This window comes from Bos mutus, chromosome 18, assembly GCF_027580195.1.
Source record: "Bos mutus isolate GX-2022 chromosome 18, NWIPB_WYAK_1.1, whole genome shotgun sequence".
In the NCBI taxonomy this organism is placed as follows: Eukaryota; Metazoa; Chordata; class Mammalia; order Artiodactyla; family Bovidae; genus Bos; species Bos mutus.
In genome coordinates, this window is record NC_091634.1 from 27,100,503 (window position 1) to 27,122,868 (window position 22,366).

The 22,366-nt window shown below is 38.2% G+C and overlaps 1 protein-coding gene across 2 annotated transcripts in view; it reads right to left on the reverse strand.

Annotated features, from left to right (window-relative positions):
- The window catches only part of NFATC3 (nuclear factor of activated T cells 3), a 93,899-nt gene extending 72,909 nt beyond the window's left edge, over window positions 1-20,990 (reverse strand). For both annotated transcript variants that reach the window (XM_070388130.1, XM_070388131.1), the window contains exon 1: window positions 20,617-20,990. In XM_070388130.1, the coding sequence (XP_070244231.1) occupies window positions 20,617-20,719 (103 nt within the window). In that variant the 5' untranslated portion in view covers window positions 20,720-20,990. The remainder of the gene's footprint in view (window positions 1-20,616) is intronic.
- Between the last annotated feature and the right edge of the window lie 1,376 nt (window positions 20,991-22,366).

The window sequence follows — 22,366 nt, forward strand, 5'->3', positions numbered from 1 at the left end:
CCCCATTAAAAAAAATAACAAGCAAATAGCCAAAGATCATCAAAGATCCAAGAAAAGCTTCAACATTAAAGACAGAGGCAAGTAGAGAAGAAAAGAAATATGGAGGGAAAAGACTATGCAGTAAGATGGAAATCTCAACAATAAAACTCATCTCAACAACCTCGGAGAAAAAAGAAGATATTGCAACCCCAAAACAAGAACATATGGTTACTTAAAAAGATAAAAGAAAGAGCCCCTAGAAATTAAAAATAACAAATGAAAGGCTCAAAGAAAAACTGAAAGATCAAGTTGAAGAAATTCACCCAAAAAGTTCAGCAAAAAGACAAATAGGAAATGGGAGAGAATATCAGAATTGGTCCAGGAGATCCAGCTAAAACTTTTTTAAGTTCCAGAAGAAGAGAATAGAAAAATGAAGAGGAATAAAGGATCACCGAAGAGTCCAGCACAATGGGTGAAAAACAGATCCTGACTGATACACATCATTAAATTTCAGAATACAAAGAACTAAGAGGAAAAACTCTAAAAATGGAAGGCGAGAAAAAGGTTACACATGAAGAACACAGAAATCAGAATGTCATCAGACTTCTCAAAAGCAATTCTGGAAGCTAGAAGAAAAATGGAGAGCTATACCTTCAAAAACTTGAGAAAAAATTATATTTAATCTAGATATCTAAAACCAGGAATAATGAAGTGTGAGGAGAGAATATAGACATTTAAAAACATTGGGTTGGCCAGAAAGTTCCATAACATCATACAGAAAAACCCAAACAAACTTTCTGGCCAACCCATATGTAAGCTCTTGAATATTTACCTCCCATTACCTCTCATATGCTCCTGGAGTAAATACTCCACCAAAATGAGTGTGAAGTAACCAAGCAAAAGGAGGATATATGATATATAGCCAAGAAACAGGTGACGCAATAAAAGGCAAAGGGACTCCTTAAGATGATGGAGAAGAGAAATCCCAGAATGACAGACGTACAACTGCCTAAGCTGTACAACCAGTCCAGGTTTGAGAAATTTAGAAGGCTCTAAGAGAGAAATTTCCAAGAAAATAAAATTGATAGACCAACTAATGTATCTGAAAGTGTTGAGAAGAGATTCAGGCACCTGGAGGAGACCTTAGGAATGAATTAGTTTAAGTACACAGAACAGTACTTGAACCATGAACTTCCAGATGTTCAAGCTGGATTTAGAAAAGGCAAAGGAACCAGAGATCAAATTGCCAACATCCGCTGGATCATAGAAAAAACCAGAGAGTTCCAGAAAAACATCTACTCCTGCTTTACTGACTATGCCAAAGCCTTTGACTGTGTGCATCACAACAAACTGTGGAAAATTCTTCAAGAGATGGGAATACCAGACCACCTGACCTGCCTCTTAAGAAATCTGTATGCAGGTCAGGAAGCAACAGTAAGAACTGGACATGGAACAATGGACTGCTCCATATCGGGAAAGGAGTACGTCAAGGCTGTATATTGTCACCCTGCTTATTTAACTTATATGCAGAGGACATCATGAGAAACGCTGACTGGATGAAGCACAAGCTGGAATCAAGATTGCTGGGAGAAATATCAATAACCTCAGATATGCAGATAACACCACACTTTTGGCAGAAAGAGAAGAACTAAAGAGCCTCTTGATGAAAGTGAAAGAGGAGAGTGAAAAAGGTGGCTTAAAACTCAACAATCAGAAAACAAAGATCATGGCATCTGGTCCCATCACTTCATAGCAAATAGATGGGGAAACAGTGGGAACAGTGTCAGACTTTATTTTTTCAGGCTCCAAAATCATTGCAGATGGTAACTGCAGCCATGAAATTAAAAGACGCTTGCTCCTTGGAAAGTAAGCTATGACCAATCTAGACAGCATATTAAAAAGCAGAGACGTTACTTTGCCAACAAAAGTCTGTCTAGTCAAAGCTTTGGTTTTTCCAGTAGTGACGTATGGATGTGAGAGTGGGACCATAAAGAAAGCTGAGCGCCGAAGATTTGATCCTTTTGAACTGTGGTGTTGGAGAAGGCTCCTGAGAGTCCCTTGAACACTAAGGAGATCCAACCAGTCCATCCTAAAGGAAATCAGTCCTGAATATTCATTGGAAGGACCGATGCTGAAGCTGGAACTCCAACACTTTGGCCACCTGATGCAAAGAACTGACTCACTGGAAAAGACCCTGATGCTGGGAATGATTGAAGGCAGGAGAAGAAGGGGACAACAGAGGATGAGAAGGTTGGATGGCATCACCGACTCAATAGACATGAGTTTGAGTAAGCACCAGGAGCTGGTGATGGACAAGGAAGCCTGGCGTACTGCAGTCCATGGGGTTGCAGAGAGTCGGACACGACTGAGTCACTGAACTGAACTGAAGTACATAGAACAGTAATGACCACAGGGCTTCCCTGGTGGTCCAGTGGTTAAGAGTCTGCCTACTAATACAGGGGACAACGGGTTTAATCCCTGGTTCGAGAGGATGTCACATGCCATGGAGTAACTAGGCCCATTACCACAACTACTCAGCCCACGGCTCTACAGCTGCAACTACTGAAGCCTGCATGCCCTGGAGCTGGTGCTCTGCAACAAGAAGCCAGTGCAATGAGAAGCCCACGCACCTAAGCCAGAGAAAACCCGAGTGCAGCAATGAAGATCCAGCAGAGCCAAAAACTAATTAATTTTAAAAAAGCCTAAATGGGGGACTTAAAGGAGAAAACTACAACGGAGAACACAGCCTTAAAGTCAAATCTACCACTTACTAGCTGTCTTATCTTCATCAGTTTTTCCTGCTCAGCTCCCTCCCTTATTTACCATATCCCAAACCTCTCATCTCTTCAGTCATCTTCTCCATAGTGACCCCTCATTTAGCAAGGGATCTTGACCCTACTTGACAAAGGTAGCAGAAAGCGAGGATCTTCCATATCACCCTCAAAAAATATATATATCTATACAAATTCTACAATCATCTTTTCATTTCCTTCCTCATAAAAAGTGCCTTGTCTCAGATATAAACCTACTCTCCCCACCTCTGATCTAAATTCCATACCCAAGTTCCATCAGCTACCTTCTCTTTTATAACTTCAACCTTCCCCTTCTCTCTTTTTCTTACTCGCTACTCCCCTCAATCTCTTACTTCCTTTAAAAAGCTTCCCTAAGGGCTTCCCTGATGGCCAGTGGTAAAGAATCCTCCTGCTAATGTAGCAGACACAGGTTTGATCCCTGGTCCAGGAGGATCCCACATGCCAAGGAGCAACTAACCCCTTGAGTCACAACTACTAAGCCTGTGCTCTAAAGTCCAGAAACTGCAACTACTGAGCCCATGCGCTGCAATTATTGAAAACTGCGTGCCCTAGAGCCCATGCTCCACAACAAGAGAAGCCACCACAATGAGACAGCTGTGCGATGCAGCTAGAGAGTAGCCCCTACTCTCCACAACTAGAGAAAAGCTGGAGCAGCAATGAAGACCCAGCACAGCTAAATATAAATAATAAATAAGCAATTAAAAAAAAAAGCTTCCTTGATATGAGTTCTTCTTTAGGGTCTTCTCTCTCTCCTTCCTCTAAAACAATAGCCTCTCATAATGAACAATTCTGCCCTCCTGGAACATTTGATAATGTCTAGAAGCATTTTTGACTGTCACAACTAGAGGGCTACAACTGGCATACAGGGACCAAAAATGCTACTAAAGAACTTACAATACACAACTCAGCACCTCTACTTATTTTTTTGGCTGCACCATGCAACTCATGGGGTGTTAGTTCCCCAACCAGGGATCGAACCCGGGCCCCCTGCAATGGAAGCATAAGTACCAAACACTGGACCACCAGGGAATTTCCTCAGCCCCCTTTAAAACAAAGAATTATCTAGTCCAAAATGTCAGTAATGCCAAAGCTGAAAGACTCTGCTCCAGAAACTAAGTTTTTAAAAAGAATAATGTACTGTCACTGTCACCACTTCTTCACTCTTTAACATCATCTGGCTTCAAGTCTCATCCATTCACTGCACCTCTGTTGATCTCCTTGAAGAAACAGATACATCAACCACTCCTCTTTCTTAAAATTCTGTTTGAAAAGCAATGATGAAGATGAAAGCAGAGAATAGAGAAAAATTAATGAAACCGAAACATGATTGTAAGAGAAGACCAAGTGAATTAAAAACTTACGGTCACACAAAATCCTGTATGTGACTCTTTACAGAAGATTTATTAACTGCCAAATATCAAGAAGAACCAAAACATCTTTCAACAGGTAAGTAGATAAACTAACTGTGATACATCCATACAATGGAATACTTTACAGTGATAAAAAGGAACTAAATATTTCTTCATACAATGACATGAATGAATCTTAAATGCTTTTTGCAAAGTGAATGAAACCAGACACAAAGGAAAGAAGGAGTGGGTGAATTTTTAAAATAACGCATCTGTTTTTTATGGTATTCAGGTAAGGAATAAGTAACTCTATGCATTTGCCAAAACCCAAAGAACTGTACATCACAAAGAATGAAACTTTAACCTATGCAAATTTTAAAAAATCAACAAGGAGTTTGGGGAATTCCAGGATGGAATGCATACAATGCAAAAAGAATGTACTGTTTTACAAGCGTATGATATAATCTCAAAAAGTATCCAGAATATATAAAGAATTCTTAAGACTCAACAACAAGTAGACAAACAACCCTATTTAAAAATGGAAATATATTTAGGACTTGAATATACATTTCAGCAAAGAAGATGTAAAAGTAGCCAGTAAACACATGAAAAGATGCTCAACATAATTAGTAATTAAAGAAATGAAAATCAAAAGCACACTGAGAAAACACAATGGAAAAATAACAAGTATTAGCAAGGATGTAGAGAAACTGGAACTCTCATACACTGCTAACAGGAATATAAAATGGTGCAGCTCTTTTAAAAATAGTTTGGTGTTCCTCAAAAGGTTAAACATAGAATTTTATGATCCAGCAATTCCACTCTCAGGTATATGCCCAAGAGAAATGAAAACAAAGGTCTCACACAAACTCTGTACATGAATATTCATAACAACACTTACAATAACATCAAAAAATATTAACCACATAAGGATAAATCATACAAAAAATGTGTAAGACTTGTACACGAGAAACTCCAAACTGTTGTTGAAATAAATAATAGCAATATAATAAAATAATAAAGATATTTAATAAAATAAATGAAGAGAGACATTTGTGGATTTAAAGACTCAATACTGATATTTGTTCTCCTGAAACTGGTCTATAGATTCAACACAATCCTAGTTAAAATTTTACTAGGCATTTTTGTAGAAGATGGCCAGCAGATTCTAAAATTTATACGGATAGGTAGAAGGTTTAGAATAGCCAAAACAATCTAGAAAAGAACAAATTTGGAAAAAATGACTATCTGATTTCAAGAGTATTATAAAGGTACAGAAATGACAGTATAGTAATGGTAAAGGACAGACACACAGCTTAACACAGAACAGAGTCCAAAAATAAGCTCATACATATATGGTCAACTAAGTTTTCAAAAAAGTTCAAAGGCAATGCAGTGGGGAAAAGGACAGCTTTATCAAGAAATAGGGCTGGAAGAACTGGACATCCATATGCAAAAACAGTGAGCTTCGGTCCATACCTCACACCACACACACAAAAAATTAATAGATAGATCAAAATAGATCACAGACCTAAATACGATACCCCAACTATAAAACTTCCAAAAGAAAACCTTGGAGAGAATCTTTGTGAACTCAGGTTAGGCAAAGATTTCTTTTTTTCCTTGCAATTTATTTCTTTTAAAAGTGAAGTGATGTCACTCAGTCGTGTCCGACTCTTTGCGACCCCGTGGAGTGTAGCCTACCAGGCTTCTCTGTCCATGTGATTCTCCAGGCAAGAATACTGGAGTGGGTTACCATTTCCTTCTCCAGAGGATCTTCCCGACCCAGGGATCGAACCCAGGTCTCCCACATTGGAGGCAGACACTTTAACCTCTGAGCCACCAAGGAAGCCTATATTCCCCATGTTGTACAATATATAATTGTAGCTTATTTTCTATCTAATATTTTTTACCTGTCAATGCTCTACCCTTCTATTGCCCCTCTTCCTTTCCCTCTCTCCACTGTTAACTACTAGTTTCTTCTCTATGAGGTCTGCTTCTTTTTTGTTATATAGGTTAGGCACAATTTCTCAGCTATAATATCAAAAGTATAATCCATAAAGGAACAAATGTCATCAAAACTAAAAACCTCTGCAAAGGACAGTTAATGAAAAGACAAGCCACAGATTAGGAGAAACTCTTGTAAAGCATACATCTGATAAAGACTTGTGTTTAAAAAAAGACTTCTCAAAACTCAACAATAAAAAACAATTTAAAGGATGCAAAGACTTGAACAGACACTTGACCAAAAAATTATACACGGATGATTTAAAAAGATGCTTAATAGTGTAGTCCTTTAGGGGTATATCAATTAAAACCACAATAAGATGTCATTACACACACATCAGAATGGCTCAAAAGGTTAAACACTGTATGACTCAATTTATGTAACATTTTCTACACACATAGACACACAGACAGTGTGCGTAAAAATGGGAACAAGTGAATAAGTCTGGTGGATTGCAGCAATGTCATTTTCCTGGTCTTGATATTATACTATAGTTTTGCAAGAGTTTATCATTAGAAGAAACTGAGTAAAGGATACTCAGAAACTCCCTCTATTTTTTGCAACACTCTGTGAATCTACAATTATTTTGAAATAAAAAGCTTTTTTAAGTATGCAAAAGATTTAAATGACACTTCACCAAAAAAGACATACAGATGGTGAAAAAGCACATAAAAATATGTTCAACAGCATTTAGTCATTAGGGAAATATAAAAAGACAAGGAAATACTACTATGCACCTATTAGAACTAAAACTACAATTCAGACATTGGTGAAAATGTGGAAATGTACATTTCCACTGCTAGTAAGGTTTGTGAAATGATACATCCAGTTTGGAAAACGGTTTATCAGTTTCTCAAAAAGTTAAACTTACACCTACGATATGACCAACCACAGATTTAAGGGTAAAGGAAATAAGTGCCCACACAAAGACTTATACATAACGTTCATAAGTTTTATTTGTAAGCCAAAACAATCCAAAAGTCCATCAAGAGGTGAACAGATAAACAAATTGTGGGATATGCATAGAATGGAAACTATTCTCCAGTAAGAATGAATGACCTATTGATATGCTCACTAACATGGGTGAATCTCAAAATAACAATGCCAAATGAAAGAAACTAGAACAACAACAAAAAAAAACCAAAACTATATACTTCATGATTCCATTTATATGTTTTCTATAGTGATTTCAGTGGCTGTCTGGGAAAAGGGGAAAGGTGAGGGTGTGGGAATGATGACAAAGCATACAAGGAAATTTTCAGAGGTGATGGATATGTTCACCATCTTTAATGTGATGAAATTTTCATAGGTACACATGTGTCAAAACATATCAAATAGCATAATTCAAATAAATAGTTTATTACTGAAGGAGATCAGAATATGCTATTCCAAAATATGCTACTTTGGCATAAAGATTATTTGAGCTGAAGTCAACTGAAAAATAGCAAACAGGAAAACCTCTCTATCCTCTCTCTCCCTTTCTGCCCAAAAGCTGGGCATAAATTTCCCTTTGTAAAGGTGTTCCCCTCTCCCATACCACGAAGAGAACTACTCTTAACTGCACAACAAATCTTACAAAAACAACATTTATAATACATTTCCTAGTCACCTTCCCATAATGTAAACCCCACCAAAAGCCCAAACCCCTTTTTTACTTCATCTAGTCTCTTCTCCATATTTTTCCACTCTTTGATAAAACAGTATATAAGCCTCCCAGACTTTTCACAGTGCCTGGTATATTTTATTAAAATAAATCACTTTCCCCCTTCCTATTTCCAAATCTGCTTCTCCTATCACAATTGACCCAAATTAGAAAAAAAGAAATAATCCTAGTCTCTTTCCTCTCTTTATTCAGCTGATACCAGGTCCTTTTGATTGCTTTCCCCTAAATCTATCTCAGCGTCATTCCCAACTTGCCATCTCTACACCTCTGCCCATTTCATTTCTCAGACACAACACCGCTTTTGCCTCCATTCCTGCCTTATTCAGTCCATTATCCGCAGTGTAGCAGAGAGATTTAAGTCATAAATCTGACATTCTTGTCCAGCTTGGAATTCTTTGACAGCTCCCTGTCTTCAGTCTAAAATCCAGCTCCTTAATACAGCACAACAGGCTCTCCTTTTCCAGCCACATCTGGATATTACAGCCTCATCTTCCAACAAGAAAGGACCACACTAACTTGTGTTTTTGGAAGTGGGCCTGAAGTGTACTTCCTGCCCTATCTAGGCAAATAAACCTATTGGATTCAGCTCAACTTTAACTTCTGTGACCTCTCCAAGTTAAACTGTCATTTATGTTCTCAGAGGGCCTTCTCTATACCTGTATTACTGCTGTATTTAGTATACATCCACTCCAATAAACTGAATCATATTCATACGTAATAATATTGACACAGTAAGCTATATTAAAAGACTGAACATTTTAGTATATTCACTCAGCTAATGATCTAGAGGTCCCTTCCCACTCAGTTACTCTGAGATCTTATACAACATCCCTGTCTGGTTTCTACTTTCTCTTCCCCATGCATATCCTTTTGTTTTATCTTTTAACAAGTGTTAGTTATTTTTAGACTAGCTTTAAAGATAAAGGATGAAATAAAATACTTTTAAAAGCATTTATGAAGAATTCCCTTGGGATCCAGTGGTTAGGACTCTGCACTTTCACTGCCAAGGGCCAAGGTTCAATCCCTGGTCAGGGAACTAAGATCCTGCAAGTCACAAGGCAAGACCAAAAGACAGACAGACAGCTAGATAGATATCTACACAGACAGATCAGGTAAATACATAAAGCATGTAAAAAATACTTTACTATGTCTATTTTTAAAAATTGGGATTGGTTTAGAAAGATGGTTCTGATGAAGTTATTTGCAAGGCAACAATGGAGAAACAGACGTAGAGAACAGACTTATAGACATGAGAAGAGGAGAGGTACGGAGATGTATGGAGAGAGTAACATGAAAATTTACACTTATCATATATAAAATAGATAGCCAATGGGAATTTGCTGTATGTCTCAGGGAACTCAAACAGGGGCTCTGTATCAACCTAAAGAGGTGGGATGGGAAGGGAGGCTCAAGAGGGAAGGGACATACATCTATAGCTGATTCATGCTGATGTTTGACAGAAAACAACAAAATTTTGTGAAGCAATTATCCTTCAATTAAAAAATAAATAAAAATTTTTTAAAACTGGGATTGGTTCAACTAGAAGGTTCTTTCCTTATGTTTCTGTTTGTCTGCAAGACCATTTGATTCCATTTGTACCATACAAGGAACATGATTTGGTGCCTCATATATGCCATCCACCAGATACCAAGCCCACTAGAAACTTACTAGCCATACTTCATCCTCTTTCCCTGCACTTATATAGGCTCCCGTCTACCAGAAGAACTTTGACAAAGCAAGAAACTCAAGTGCCAGTAAAAGTAATTGCAAAGGAAAAGTCACATCTACATTTTAAAGTTCCTCAACTGCTAGCATACTGTGGATAGAAAAAGCAGAGGATTATTTTGGAGGATCTCAAACCTTCTGCCCCCAGCATCCGTTTCCTCCTAACAGGTTTTCTGCCATGTATCCACTCTTCTCCTGTGCAGCCTTGTACTTCAGGGAAAGCCAATCACCTCCTCAGGCCAAGGGATGGGCCTGGTTGGCTAAGAATAATTCCATTTGTCTTTACTAGTTACTAATTTAGGAAAGGGAATGTAACCCAATTTTGGTCAATGAAATGAGAGGTTATATTTGCTTTAGACTTCTGGAAAAATCCATCCTCATGCTTAAAAAGAAGCATGTGAGGTCAGTGTTTGTGTCTCTTCCCCTGCCCTCACCAAATGTCAACCCCAAACATACCTATTTTGCATATGTTTAAACTAGAAAATAAAAAGCACTACTATTTCCTCTAAACAGTGATCAGATGATAAAAAGTCAAACCAAGTTTCAAAACAATGATCAGTCAACATGTACCAGGTAACATAACAAAAGAACCTTCTAGCTTTTGCTCTGAAAGGAGAGTTCTGGTTAGAGTCATAAGAGTGTATGTAAAAAGAAATAGGTAGTAGACAAAGAGAAGCCCAAAGGCAGTACTGATCTTGGGAGATAAGATTAAGTGGCAGATGGCACACTGATCAAAACATCAAGGCAAAAATGTGTGTCAGCACTAGCGGCTATAGAAGGTAGAGCAGTTTCACTTCAGTTCTAAATTCAACCAAAGAAATAAGTAGTACTTATGTATCTGCTGAAACATTTGAAAGCAAAATGTTTAAATTAAAAAAAAAAAAAAACTATCTTAACTAGTAATTTAGCATTTTTAAAATTTTGAACTTTTGTCTAATTTAGGTTTAGGGTAATTTTCATGACAAATCTAAAAGTGCTTTAAATTTTAAGAAGTGCATAATTGGCCTGCAAAGGCCACAAGCCAGACCCTAATTAGGACAACTTGGGAGAGAATTACCAAAGAGAAAGACGAAATCCTCACTACTTAAAACCTAGAAAGTATGACTTCTCGACCTCCAGATCCATAAGGAAGGAAAGAAATCCAAGAGAGCCAAATTTTGGCCGAGCATGGTTAGCTGCGTGGTACCCTTTATTGGTCTGGCTGTACTACAGCTACCATTTAAAAATGTCTAGAGCAGGCAGGAGCAAGAGGCATTCCTCAAGTGGCCACTCTGAGCCCAAAGCAGAAAGTCTAGTCACAGGCACATAGGTAACTCTGCCTCAGGTACGTTTGATTCCATGTGCTCATCATGAGTCCTGGTTTTACCAAAGGGAAAACTATTTCTGTACTTGAACTCTTTCTGGGGTAGAGAGGCAAGGGAAATACCAGAAAGAGCCCAAGTCAGAAAACCAGGGTTCAAATCCTAACCCTTCTACTTTCTAGATGGTCAAATCTACCTTCATTTATGCTTCCTCAGGTAAAATGGAAATAGTACCTACCTCTTCAGGTTATCATAAGACTTAGAAATAATATATATATAAATAATTCGCATACAATAGTACTCAATAAAGTTGGGTTAAGTATTTACTTAACACCACATACAAAAAAACAGAAGCTACAAAAATGATGAAAATTACAGGCTAGGCAAAAAAAGTTCAGGATTTTCAAGTAGAAATTAAGCAATTTACTAAAGAAAAACAAAAACTAGGAGCCAGAGATCCCGGGCCTCTGTTTTGTAACTGACTAGTTAAATGACCCTGGACAAGCCAACTTGAACCTACGTTTCCTCTCTTATAAAATGAAAGAATAAAATGAGCCTGAAATTATTCTGTCCTTTTTGGCAGTGTCACTCAACTAGCAATGGATATGAATTTAGAACCCAGACCTAGTTCAATACTACCTCAAAATAATGTTTCTAAACTGTATCACAAAAGAGACTATGAAACAATATGTGGCTGGCAGAGGCAGTTCGGACAAATAGGTAGAAAGAAAGATTTCATACTGGGCCTGAAATGAGATGATAATAATTTATAAAATTAATATTAATAAAGAGAATGTTATATTAATGTATAGAGTAAGGGATATAAAAAAGGTAAAGCACAGTGAGGAAAACCAGTTTAGAGGCAGGTTATAGACAGAAGGGAGCAGGAATCAAAGATAATTTTAGCTGTGACTTTTAAAATTGAATTAGGGAATAAAATATGAAGAGAAAACTACATAAATCCAAATAGAAGCTGACAAGACTTGAGTTAGAACAAAGAGCGGAGAGAAAGGGGGAGATATAACTCATTTTCAGGAAGTGGCAAAATTCAGCAATAAAAATAGAGCAATATGCTGTATATAAAATAAAAAGACAGCAATATGCTAATTCAACAAAAAAATAATGTAAATCAGTAGAGGTGATTTACAATGCTGTGCCAATCTTACACCAAAATGACTCAGTGTTACATACATATACATTCTTTTTTAAATATTCTTTTCCATTATGATTGTTCCCAGGAGACTGGATATAGTTATATAGTACGGCCTTGTAGTTTATCCATTCTAAATATAATAGTTTGCATCTACCAACCCCAAATCCCCAGTCCATCCTTCTCCCTCCTCTCCCCCCTTGATGACCATGACAACCACAATAAAAAATATTTTTTTGTATTGTATTAAAGAACTACAGACATAGGAAATATGGCTTGAATAATAATTTGTCAATGACCTACCAGTTTTAATATAATCAGAAATATGAAACCATCTTTTAGAGCTCAGTTTTTCAAACTGAAGGTAGTTATCTACTAGTGAGACATGACCAACAATGTTTTAAAATTAACGAAAAAGAAAATATGAAAGTAATGCCAGAATAAAGGTAAATGCTACTTTATTGACACTTCCGTCTCAGTTTTCTTTGTTTAAACAAGTATCTGTTTGCTGGCTCAAAACAAAATTTATTACTCAGCATCATGGTCTAAAGGTTTTGAAACTCTCTATTATAGAAATTTTCAAACATAAAGTAGTGAATACAGTATAATTAGTCCCCATATATTTATCACGTAACTTCAACAATTTCTGAACGTCATTCTTCACTGAACCTTTACTGAAAGGAAGTGAAAACTATAAGGAAATGTTGCTGGCAGAGGAAATATCAAGTTTCCTTAAAATGCTTATACAACAATAAAAAATTAAAAAGTAACTTTTAAAAAATAATTTCATTTATTTATTTACGTTACACTGGGTCTTCACTATGGTGTGCAGAGCACGCGTGGGCTTCAGTAGTTGTGGTGCACAGGCTTAGTTGCCCAGTGGCATGTGGAATCTTCCTGGACCAGGGATCGAACCTGTGTCCCCTGCATTGGCAGGTGGATTCTTAACCACTGGATTACCAGGGAAGTCCCTAAAAAGTAACATTTAAATACAACTTTCTATATTTTCCCCAAAGACTTTCTTTATACAAAGGACAAGGTTAAAACTTATATTCCTTTAGAATTCAGTATGATTCATAAATGGCAAAACCTAAGATAAAAATTTCAAATCTTCTTTGCTCTGAAAGGTACACAATCAAAAGAATTTATATGTGCATTATTTTTGTGAATTAATCTCTACTAATTACATATAGGGCTTCCCTTGTGGCTCAGATGGTAAAGAATCCGCCTGCAATGCAGGAGACCTGGGTTCAATTCCTGGGTTGGGAAGATCCCCTGGAGAAGGGAAAGACTACCCACTAAGATTTAAAATCTAGTCTTAAAATTAAGATCAAGTTATCTAGTTTCATTTCATAATAAATTTAAAACTTTAAGAGATTAACAATACTTAATAAGTATTAGACTGATGGATATAAGCAACATGGTCAAATATTAAAACTTTTCAAACATTAAAAAACTTTTAAATTTCAAGCCATTAAATCATTAAACATTAAGTGAATTTTTCTGATCCCATGTAGTTACTTAGAAAATATTTTAGAAAAACTACTTAGAAAAACTAAAAAATACCTACTCAAAAGCACATCACAAGATCAGTTTCCTTCCTATTTATGTACACCACCAACATCCCACTGCTAATTCTACCCAAAGAGAGAAATGGGTTTTGGAAATCAGACATACCACAACTAGCTTTTGTTAAGCCAGTTTTCAAAAAAAGTACATGCCACAGCAAATTCTATCAACTTCACAATGCTACTTTTTAAGTGAATATTCTTCTTATCCTAATAGAGAGCCTTGAAGAGTTTGTCATTTTAAAACTTTCTATTATAGAAATTTTAAAACATACATAAAAATACAGAATATTATAATGAATTCCCATATATCCATCATCTAGCTTCAACAATTTCTGAATGTCATATTTTTCCTGAATGCTATTTTTTTAATTTAAAAATACTAAATATTGAAAAATATTTACATTTAAGTATGACTCACAAACCGTCCAATAAAAGTGTTCTGGCCGATGATGTAAAAATGTTTTTAGAAATATTTTTACATGTGACATAAATCAACATTATTTAAAAAAGTTATAATTTCAAAGCTCACATAATCCTATTTTCAAATTAAACAGCAAAGATGATAAAAATTTAATACAAAATTAAGAAATATAAAAATTTTAAGACACTGAAAATAGATTTTAAAACATTAAAAATCTCACCCACTTCTGAAACATAAGATAAATAGAAACTACACATTTTGTTAAGAAAATGAAACCGTCGAGTGACTTTTCCAGTGTACCTGAGATTTTCAGGTTTTCATAAAGACGCACTTTCCTTACACACAGGAATATCAATATGTTAATTAGAACTGTCCCAACAACTAAAGTTCAGTTATCAATTCATAGACAATTCATAGAATATTCTGCTTAAATCTTACAGATCCAATTGTTCCTGTCTTCTCAAGTCCACTGAATTCATGCAAACAGGTGAGACTCATGCTATATAATTTATAAACATTACCAGAAATATTGAAATACATGCAGACTCATGCTATGTATGAGCTAAAATTATGGCTGTTAAAAAAGCTTGCTACTGCTTGTGACTCTCCTAAGCCTCCCTGAACAAATTTACTCCTCTTAAATTCCACTGTTACTTGAACCTCATATGGCATGCCTGGGCAAATTTGATGACTTGGATTTTGTTTTAGAAGCCAGGCTTACTGCCAAGTCTGCTATGTCTACTCCCCTGACCCACTAGAACAGCTTTAGACAACACCTTCTTTATTTATGTTACTGCTGTGAGCAGTCAAACCACTGCTTTCTATCAAATGAGGCTCAACTAACTCAGGTTTCCTATCTCTTAGCAGTAATGCAATCGACTTCAATGTATTCTGGCTTCCTCAATCCCACCTCTTATTTAATATAAAACATCACCATACTGAATCACATACTAAGAAGGTAAGTAAAAGATACATTAAACTTCACAATCAGTAACACAACTCATTATCTTCTCTTAAAATGTTTCCATTTTATATATTAGTATTTATCATTTTTTCTGAAGAACAATGAACTCCACATTTTCTTACCAAAAATGTCTTCATGATCACACTTCATTGAAAAAATAAACGCAGAGCAAGACTCAAAAGCAAAGTCTGGGATATAATTCAGTAAAAATACATACAATAATTTTAGGCAAAGTTCATTGGTTGCTACCAAAGGCAAGTCATAATAATAAGTTAATTCTACAACTTATCTTAATATTTCAAATGCCCTTAAATACTTAAGTTTTAGGCCTTACTAGACCCTCCCTGCAGTGTCTTGGCAATATACACAATACCCAAGTTTTAATTTTTATATCATCTAATAAAATTACTATAGTATTATCTCTGGTAATAGTTTAGAATATATGCCAAAATAACCTTTCCGTACTGGCAAATCCCACTGACAGAGGAACCTGACAGGTTACAGTCCATGAGGTAGTAAAAGAGTTGGACACAACTGAGCAACTAAAGACTTTTGAGAGTCCCTTGCACTGCAAGGTGATCTAACCAGTCCATCCTAAAGGAGATCAGTCCTGAGTGTTCATCGGAAGGACTGATTTGAAACTGAATCTCCAATACTTTGGCCACCTGATGTGAAGAGCTGACTCATTGGAAAAGATCCTGATGCTGGGAAAGATTGAAGGCAGGAGGAGAAGCGGACAACAGAGGATGAGATGGTTGGATGGCATCACTGACTCAATGGACATAAGTTTGGGTAAACTCCAGGAGTTGGTGATGGACAGGGAAGCCTGGCGTGCTGCGGTCCATGGGGTCACAAAGAGTCGGACACAACTGAGCGACTGAACTGAACTGAGCAACTATAAACAACAACAAAAACAATCAGCAAATGGGAAAATCTAAGAAAGCACAGGTATAGCAATGCTCTTACAATGATAAAGTTTTAACAAAACAACTAAAATGTTTTCCTTAATTTTCCACCATACTCACTAAAACACAGTTAATTCACTAATCTCCGTCACAAAATTCTGCTAATACCCTCAGGAGTATTGTCTATGTCTATCAGGAAAAATGTCAAGGAAACAGAATATTATTTTTCCAAGTGAAATGGTGAAGCGTTTATCATTGACTCAATCACCAAATACATATTCTCACTGCATTCAAGTCTAAGGGAAAAGCTGACCGATGGTATGAAAGTAACGTTCAGCAGTAATCAAATCTTCCTTTATAGTATCTAATGTGCTGTATAAACACACCATTAATTTCTACAGGAAACCATACACGCAACTTCCCTTTTTCATACTGATTTAAATATCCAATTATACTTAGTATGGTCAGTAAAGCAACCATCCTTCACACCATACTGAGTTAGTGACAATGTAATTCAAGTAAGCAGAAAAATGTAATTAAAACCAAGTGACCTTCAGTGCACATATTTAGTAAGATATGAGAAAGGAGGTAACATTGAAAACAGGAATAGAATTAAAAGGAAAAAATAAAAATATTTAAGACAAATATTCCAGCTCATTTAGTAAGGTTTAAAAGACTGGATCTCTCATCTGCCCTTACTCTCTCTCAATATTTTAGTTTACTATAGAAAAAAGGTCTAGAAAATAGGAGGAAATAAAAAAATAATCAATCATCAATTTTCAGGTGTTTTTTAAAAAATCTTACCATTTTGAAAAAAAATTACCACCACTTACTGAGTATCACTGGGCCAAGGACTGTGCTAAGACCTTTAAATACATTATCTCATTTAAAACAAGAGAAACAAAAACAGAGTACAAATTTTAATAAAAACAAAAAAGTGAGAAAATGAAATTATCTAAAAGACAGTAAATTATAAAGAATACATGAATCAGATGTCCAAGCACTAAACAAAGTCAAACACTACAGATTAAAGATTAGGACAATGATCTAGAAAAAGTTTCTCAAATTCATTTTTTAATTTTTATTAAAAAAAATTTCCCCTCAACTTTATGTGTGAAAAAGCTGCATATTAAAGTGGTATCTGACAAAACTACACTTACCATAAAGTAAATTTCTAACAAAAATACATATTCCATCTATTTCTCTCCTTTTAAAAACGAACAACAGATAAAATACAACACACCTACAGCACACCCTCCTCCCAGTGACTCTCCTCTGGGACTAGAAAGTCCAAGTTTACTAGCGAACAAATCCTAAGAATGAAACTTTAAATCTGAAACATAAAGATTATTACAACATCTAACTAATATATATCAATACACTAAAATAGAGCACCAGAAGCTACCCTTCATGATGGGAAATAATATTAGCGAAATACATTAAACACCAATTTAAAATTTTCTATTTACTCATGAGGTATATCTTCATTTTCAAACTAGGTATTAAAGTAAAGGATATGTGAACATAGTATTTTGATTCACTTTTAACTGGAAAAATGTCAAAGTTAACCCTGTCCTCATATTTTTTAAAAAAAAAGCTAAAGACTCTAGAATCTTAAATTTTCTTTAATGGAAAAAAAATCTCAAAATACCTTGGTAAGTAATAAACTTAAGTCAGTCACAATGTATTGATTTTATCCAGTGTCAAATCATCTCATTTGTATTTTACAAGCTTGCTTAGGATATTCACTAAATTCAGCTTCTTGCCTTGTCCTCAGTCTCCATCCACTATCCTCTCCACCTCCAAATATTTTTTAAAATCTTCTGTATGGAAATTTAGATATGACACAAGTACTCTCAAGCCTTTAGAGAGAAGGAAAACCTGGAACCCAGAATGACCAAGATCTGCCATCTTATGGTATTGACCAATAAAAAGTCAAAGAACTAAGACAAGTCTCATAAACTTCCCTTACCACACACAAAAAAGAAAAAACAACTGACTCAAAACTTAAGTGGTACTTTTTCGTTAACTGAACAAATACTGGGTGCCTACTATGTTAAAGGCACTGTGCTAGGCATCTATAAACAAGATACCAATATTATCCCTGCCCTCGTGGAATGTTCCACTTCACTGAGGAAGAGAACTCAGACACAAGCAAACTCACTGACACGACCCAATACTGATCTGAATTCTAGTAAGCAATTTAACTCTCATGGCCCACTTTACTGCATATTATCATCTTAAAAGGATGTTAGTTAATCCACTTAGTCCTTCAAACTACACACTCTTAATTATGCTTAATAAAATGAAACTTTGAACTTCAAAATGAAATTTTGAACTTCCCTGGTGCTCCAGTGACTAAGACTGCACTTCCCATGCAGATGCCTGAGTTCAATCCTGAGTTAGAGAGCTAGAATCCCATATGCCTCAACTAACACACAGCACAGCCTAATAAATAAATAAATATTTTTTACTGAAAATTAATATGACAAATAACTTTGAAACCTTAATTTTGAACATTTAACACATCATTTTCAAAAGAATTTAAAAATTAGCTAGTGGGTGTTCATAGCAGCACTATTTACAACTGCCAAAAAGTAGAAAAAAACTCATGTCCATCAATGGATGAATAGATAAAGAAATCGGAATAAATATACGGTAGAATATAATCCAGTCATAAAAAGGAACAAAATACTGCTATGTTCTATAGCGCGGATGAACCACAAAAACACTGCACTAAGTGAAAGAAGACAGACACTAAAGGTCATATATGTATGATTCCATTTATATAAAATATCCAGAATAGGTAAATCCATAGAGACAGATCCCAGATTAGAGACTGGGCTGCCAGGGACTGGGAGGGGGCAAGGGAGAAAGAAAAGCAACTGCTTAATGGGTTTGGGGTTTCCTTTTAGGGTGATGAAAATGTTTTGAAACTAGATAGATGTGGTTGCACAATGCTGTGACTGCACTAAATGCCACTGAATCATTCAATTAAAAATGGTTTGTGTCATGTGTATTTTACATTAAGTTTTTAAGACTTAAAAAAAATAGCTACTAGACTACTTTAAAAGGGACGTTTTGTCACAAATAAAACTGCTCAAGTTTAACTTTGGGAAAACCAGTTATAAATCAAGTTTCAAATCTTAACTTCTTCTAGACCCATTTTGATTTTGACCCATATCAAAATGTTTTTTAGAGGACTTATGGCAAAAATCATTCCTTAAAAAGCTGTTTTCATAGCTTGTAAATGTTAATGTTTGAGATGTACATACAATTCCAACTACATGATGATTCTCCTTTATTACATGTTTGATTAACATCCTTATGGATCATGTTTGGTATACCATGTTCTCAATCAAGTTTGTGTCCAATAAAAGTTTGCTGACATCATTAACTATATCATTTTCTATAATGAAAATACTCATTCAAACTATGTATTTTTTTGTTAAACCCCAATAATCTAAGTACAATTCAATGCAACCCTCTCCATAAAAGCCACTTTTCCCGTTTCTACCTCTATCATAAGCTGCACCATTCAGTCAGCCTAGTAGCACAGTTATTTGGGTTATGTGCCTCCATCCCATTTCCCAAGTTCCTTGAGGGGCCTCTCAGTTCTTTCTGCGCCCATCATAACACTACCAAACACCATCCTGAGCATAACAGGTGCTCAAACGATGTCAATGGAATTGAAAAAGACATCTAACATAAAAAAAAACCTAAGAGAACTGATAATACAGTACAAATACTTCGCAGAGATTCTTTATATAATACGTTCTGATACGTTTTTCAATGCAAGCCTACAGAACAGTCTGTTGAACATCAGTATGAACATTAAGTAATTCACCTAACACCCGGAAAGAATAAAGGGGGATTAGTCTTATCCATTTCCCTTTTGAAGTTCGCTTGCATAAGTAATAGGGAAACTGAACTTAATGAACCACAGTATTCCAAACCAGGTCACAGGAGAGTTCCAAGTCCCCAGCCATCCTGTTTCTATTTCCTGATTGGTCTGACCTCCAAGCATTATGGTGCCCAGCCTTTCACGATCTCCTTTAAACTCAATACAGGATCTCCTTCAAAACATCTTCCGAGGTGAGCTTTTTCTGAAAATAAAAACTGACTTCCAGAACTTTCTAGGAGAATTACGGACAAGGCACCCCACTTTTAAAATGTTCCAAACACTCTGCTGCAATAAAAAAAAGAAAAAAATAGAAACCTATTTTTCAGAAAAGCCCCGTTATAGTTACACTTCTAATTAAATGTGAGCCATTAACTTGCACAAGTGGAAATTTAACACTACAGCATTACTCTCCTAGCGAAGTATATTTAAATAGACATGAGCACGAATTTTAGAGAGCTCCTGCACTTCCAGAATGCGCATCTTTCAAATGGAGATTGTTTTTAACACTTAGAATAGATGAAAAACCAAGCCTGCTTACACTTCACAGGGACATTTCCTTCACACCACGCTGGCAAAGCAGCGACAACCAGACGCCACCCGGGCAGCGGCCCCGAACCTCGGCCTCCAAACCCCCGGAGTCCAGGTCCACTAGTTTGCTTCCAGCCAAGCCCGCAGCCACTTCCAAGTCGCTGCGACTCACACGCCTCCTCAGCGGTTTAAATCCGCTCTTTACTCACCACACACACACACCCACACACACACGACGTTACCAGACTCGGGACGACCAAGGGACCAGGGAGGGGGCGAGCCCGTGCGAGCGAGAAGAGCTAACGCTCCCCATTCCCGCCCCGCCCGGCACCCACCTGCAGGCCGCGAGCCCGGGGGCGGCGGCGCCGGCGCCCCGTCCTCGCCAAAGACGAGTTTAAAGTCGAGCTCGTCGTGGGCGCCACAGTTTGCAGTAGTCATCGGCGTGGCCCGGGGTGCTGCGGCTCCTCCTCAGGCGGCTGCGGCGGCGGCGGCGGCTCCTCAGCGCCGCTTCATGCCGGGCCGCTCCGGCCAGGAGTTCGCGGCTCCGCAGCAAACTTTCCGGGCGGGGACCGCGACGCCGAGCTTTCCGTTCCGAACTCGAAAACTGGCCGCGCGCCGAGCCGCACCACGAGCCGCCGCCACTGGCAGTCGTCGGTGCCTAAGCTGCCACGGTCGCCTTAGACGATATTCCCCGCCCCCCCAAAAGCCACCGCCACCCGCGCGCTCCCGCGCCGTAACGCGCGCCAGGCCCCGCCCCCTACCGCGCGCCCGTCTGACCCGGCAGCCCATAGGCCACTGGCGCCGCGGGCTAGCCCGACGGCCCCGCCCTCTCAACCGGCCTACCGCGTGACTCCCTCTCCCGGAGAAGGAAGCCATGTGATCATGGAGAGTCGGGGAGCCCTGCTACCTCTTGGGAATTGTAGTTTGGCCTCTACTCCATCACCTCCAGACCCGGTACCAGAGTGTGGGGTCCATAGCCCTCTAATTAGATTGAGGGGCCCACTACCGGCCAATCAGAGATCCCCTTCCTTCTTGGGTGGAGCCCTAGCTGGGGAAGGGGCGCTAAGAGCCTTGGGGTTAAAGGTGCGGTGACTGGCGGCTGCAGAGTTACTTCTGCTGGCTGAGTTTTGGGAAAGCAACAGCGCTGGGGAGGGTTATGTGGCTATCACTCACACCCTCATCCCTTCACCCCAACCTTAATGGCGGAGTCTCCAGAGGGCGGGGACTGGGTTGGCCTTCCAGCTAAGCAAGAGCGGAGCAGGAGAAGACCTGGGTTGCGCGACGATCCTCAAGCCTGGGTTACCCGTCGCTGCAGACCCACCCCTGAGGGGCGGAGCCCGCGCTTCGCCGACTGAGTCTTTGTCTACCCCCGCCAGCCCGCCTAGCAGCTGCTCTCTCGAGGACAGTCGGCGCATTCGAGACCTTGGCGAAGTTCTAGGAGCAGGGTCTGTCCCCTGCTGTGTCAGGCTAATGGAACGGGAAAGCCCATCGTGAACTCACGCCACTGTAAGGGCTATTGTGACCTCTGCATCCCGATGCACATCCATTAAGCGGGAGTAACTGTACTACCCAAACTGAGTGGCTGTTAGTGGGAAGGAAGTGACAGTGTATCAACAGTTTTCAAACTCTCGGCCCCTCCCCAGCGGGCCAGTCTTCCCCCGAGACAACCTAACGCCTCCTCCTGGAGCCTGGGGTGGAGGCTGTGCCCAGGGACGCTGAGCCTGGCTTGTTTACTTAGGACTCCTCCAAGGCACAGGGTGAACCAAAATCTGGAAGAGGTGACAGCGACTACCTCTCCTAGTTCCAGGCCCTGAAGGGCATAGTATCCCTAGAAATGTGTTGCCAGAAGAACCAGGGTCTCAGGCAGATGCAAGAGCCCAGGCATATTCTACACTGTCTACAAAATAGCCCCTGGCTAGAGACTTGAGAATCCCTTGGACTGGAAGCTCAAACCAGTCAATCCTAAAGGAAATCAGTTCTGAATATTCATTGGAAGGACTGATGCTGAAGCTGAAGCTCCAATACTTTGGCCACTTGATATGAAGAACTGACTCATTGGAAAAGACTGAAGGCAGAAGGGGACGA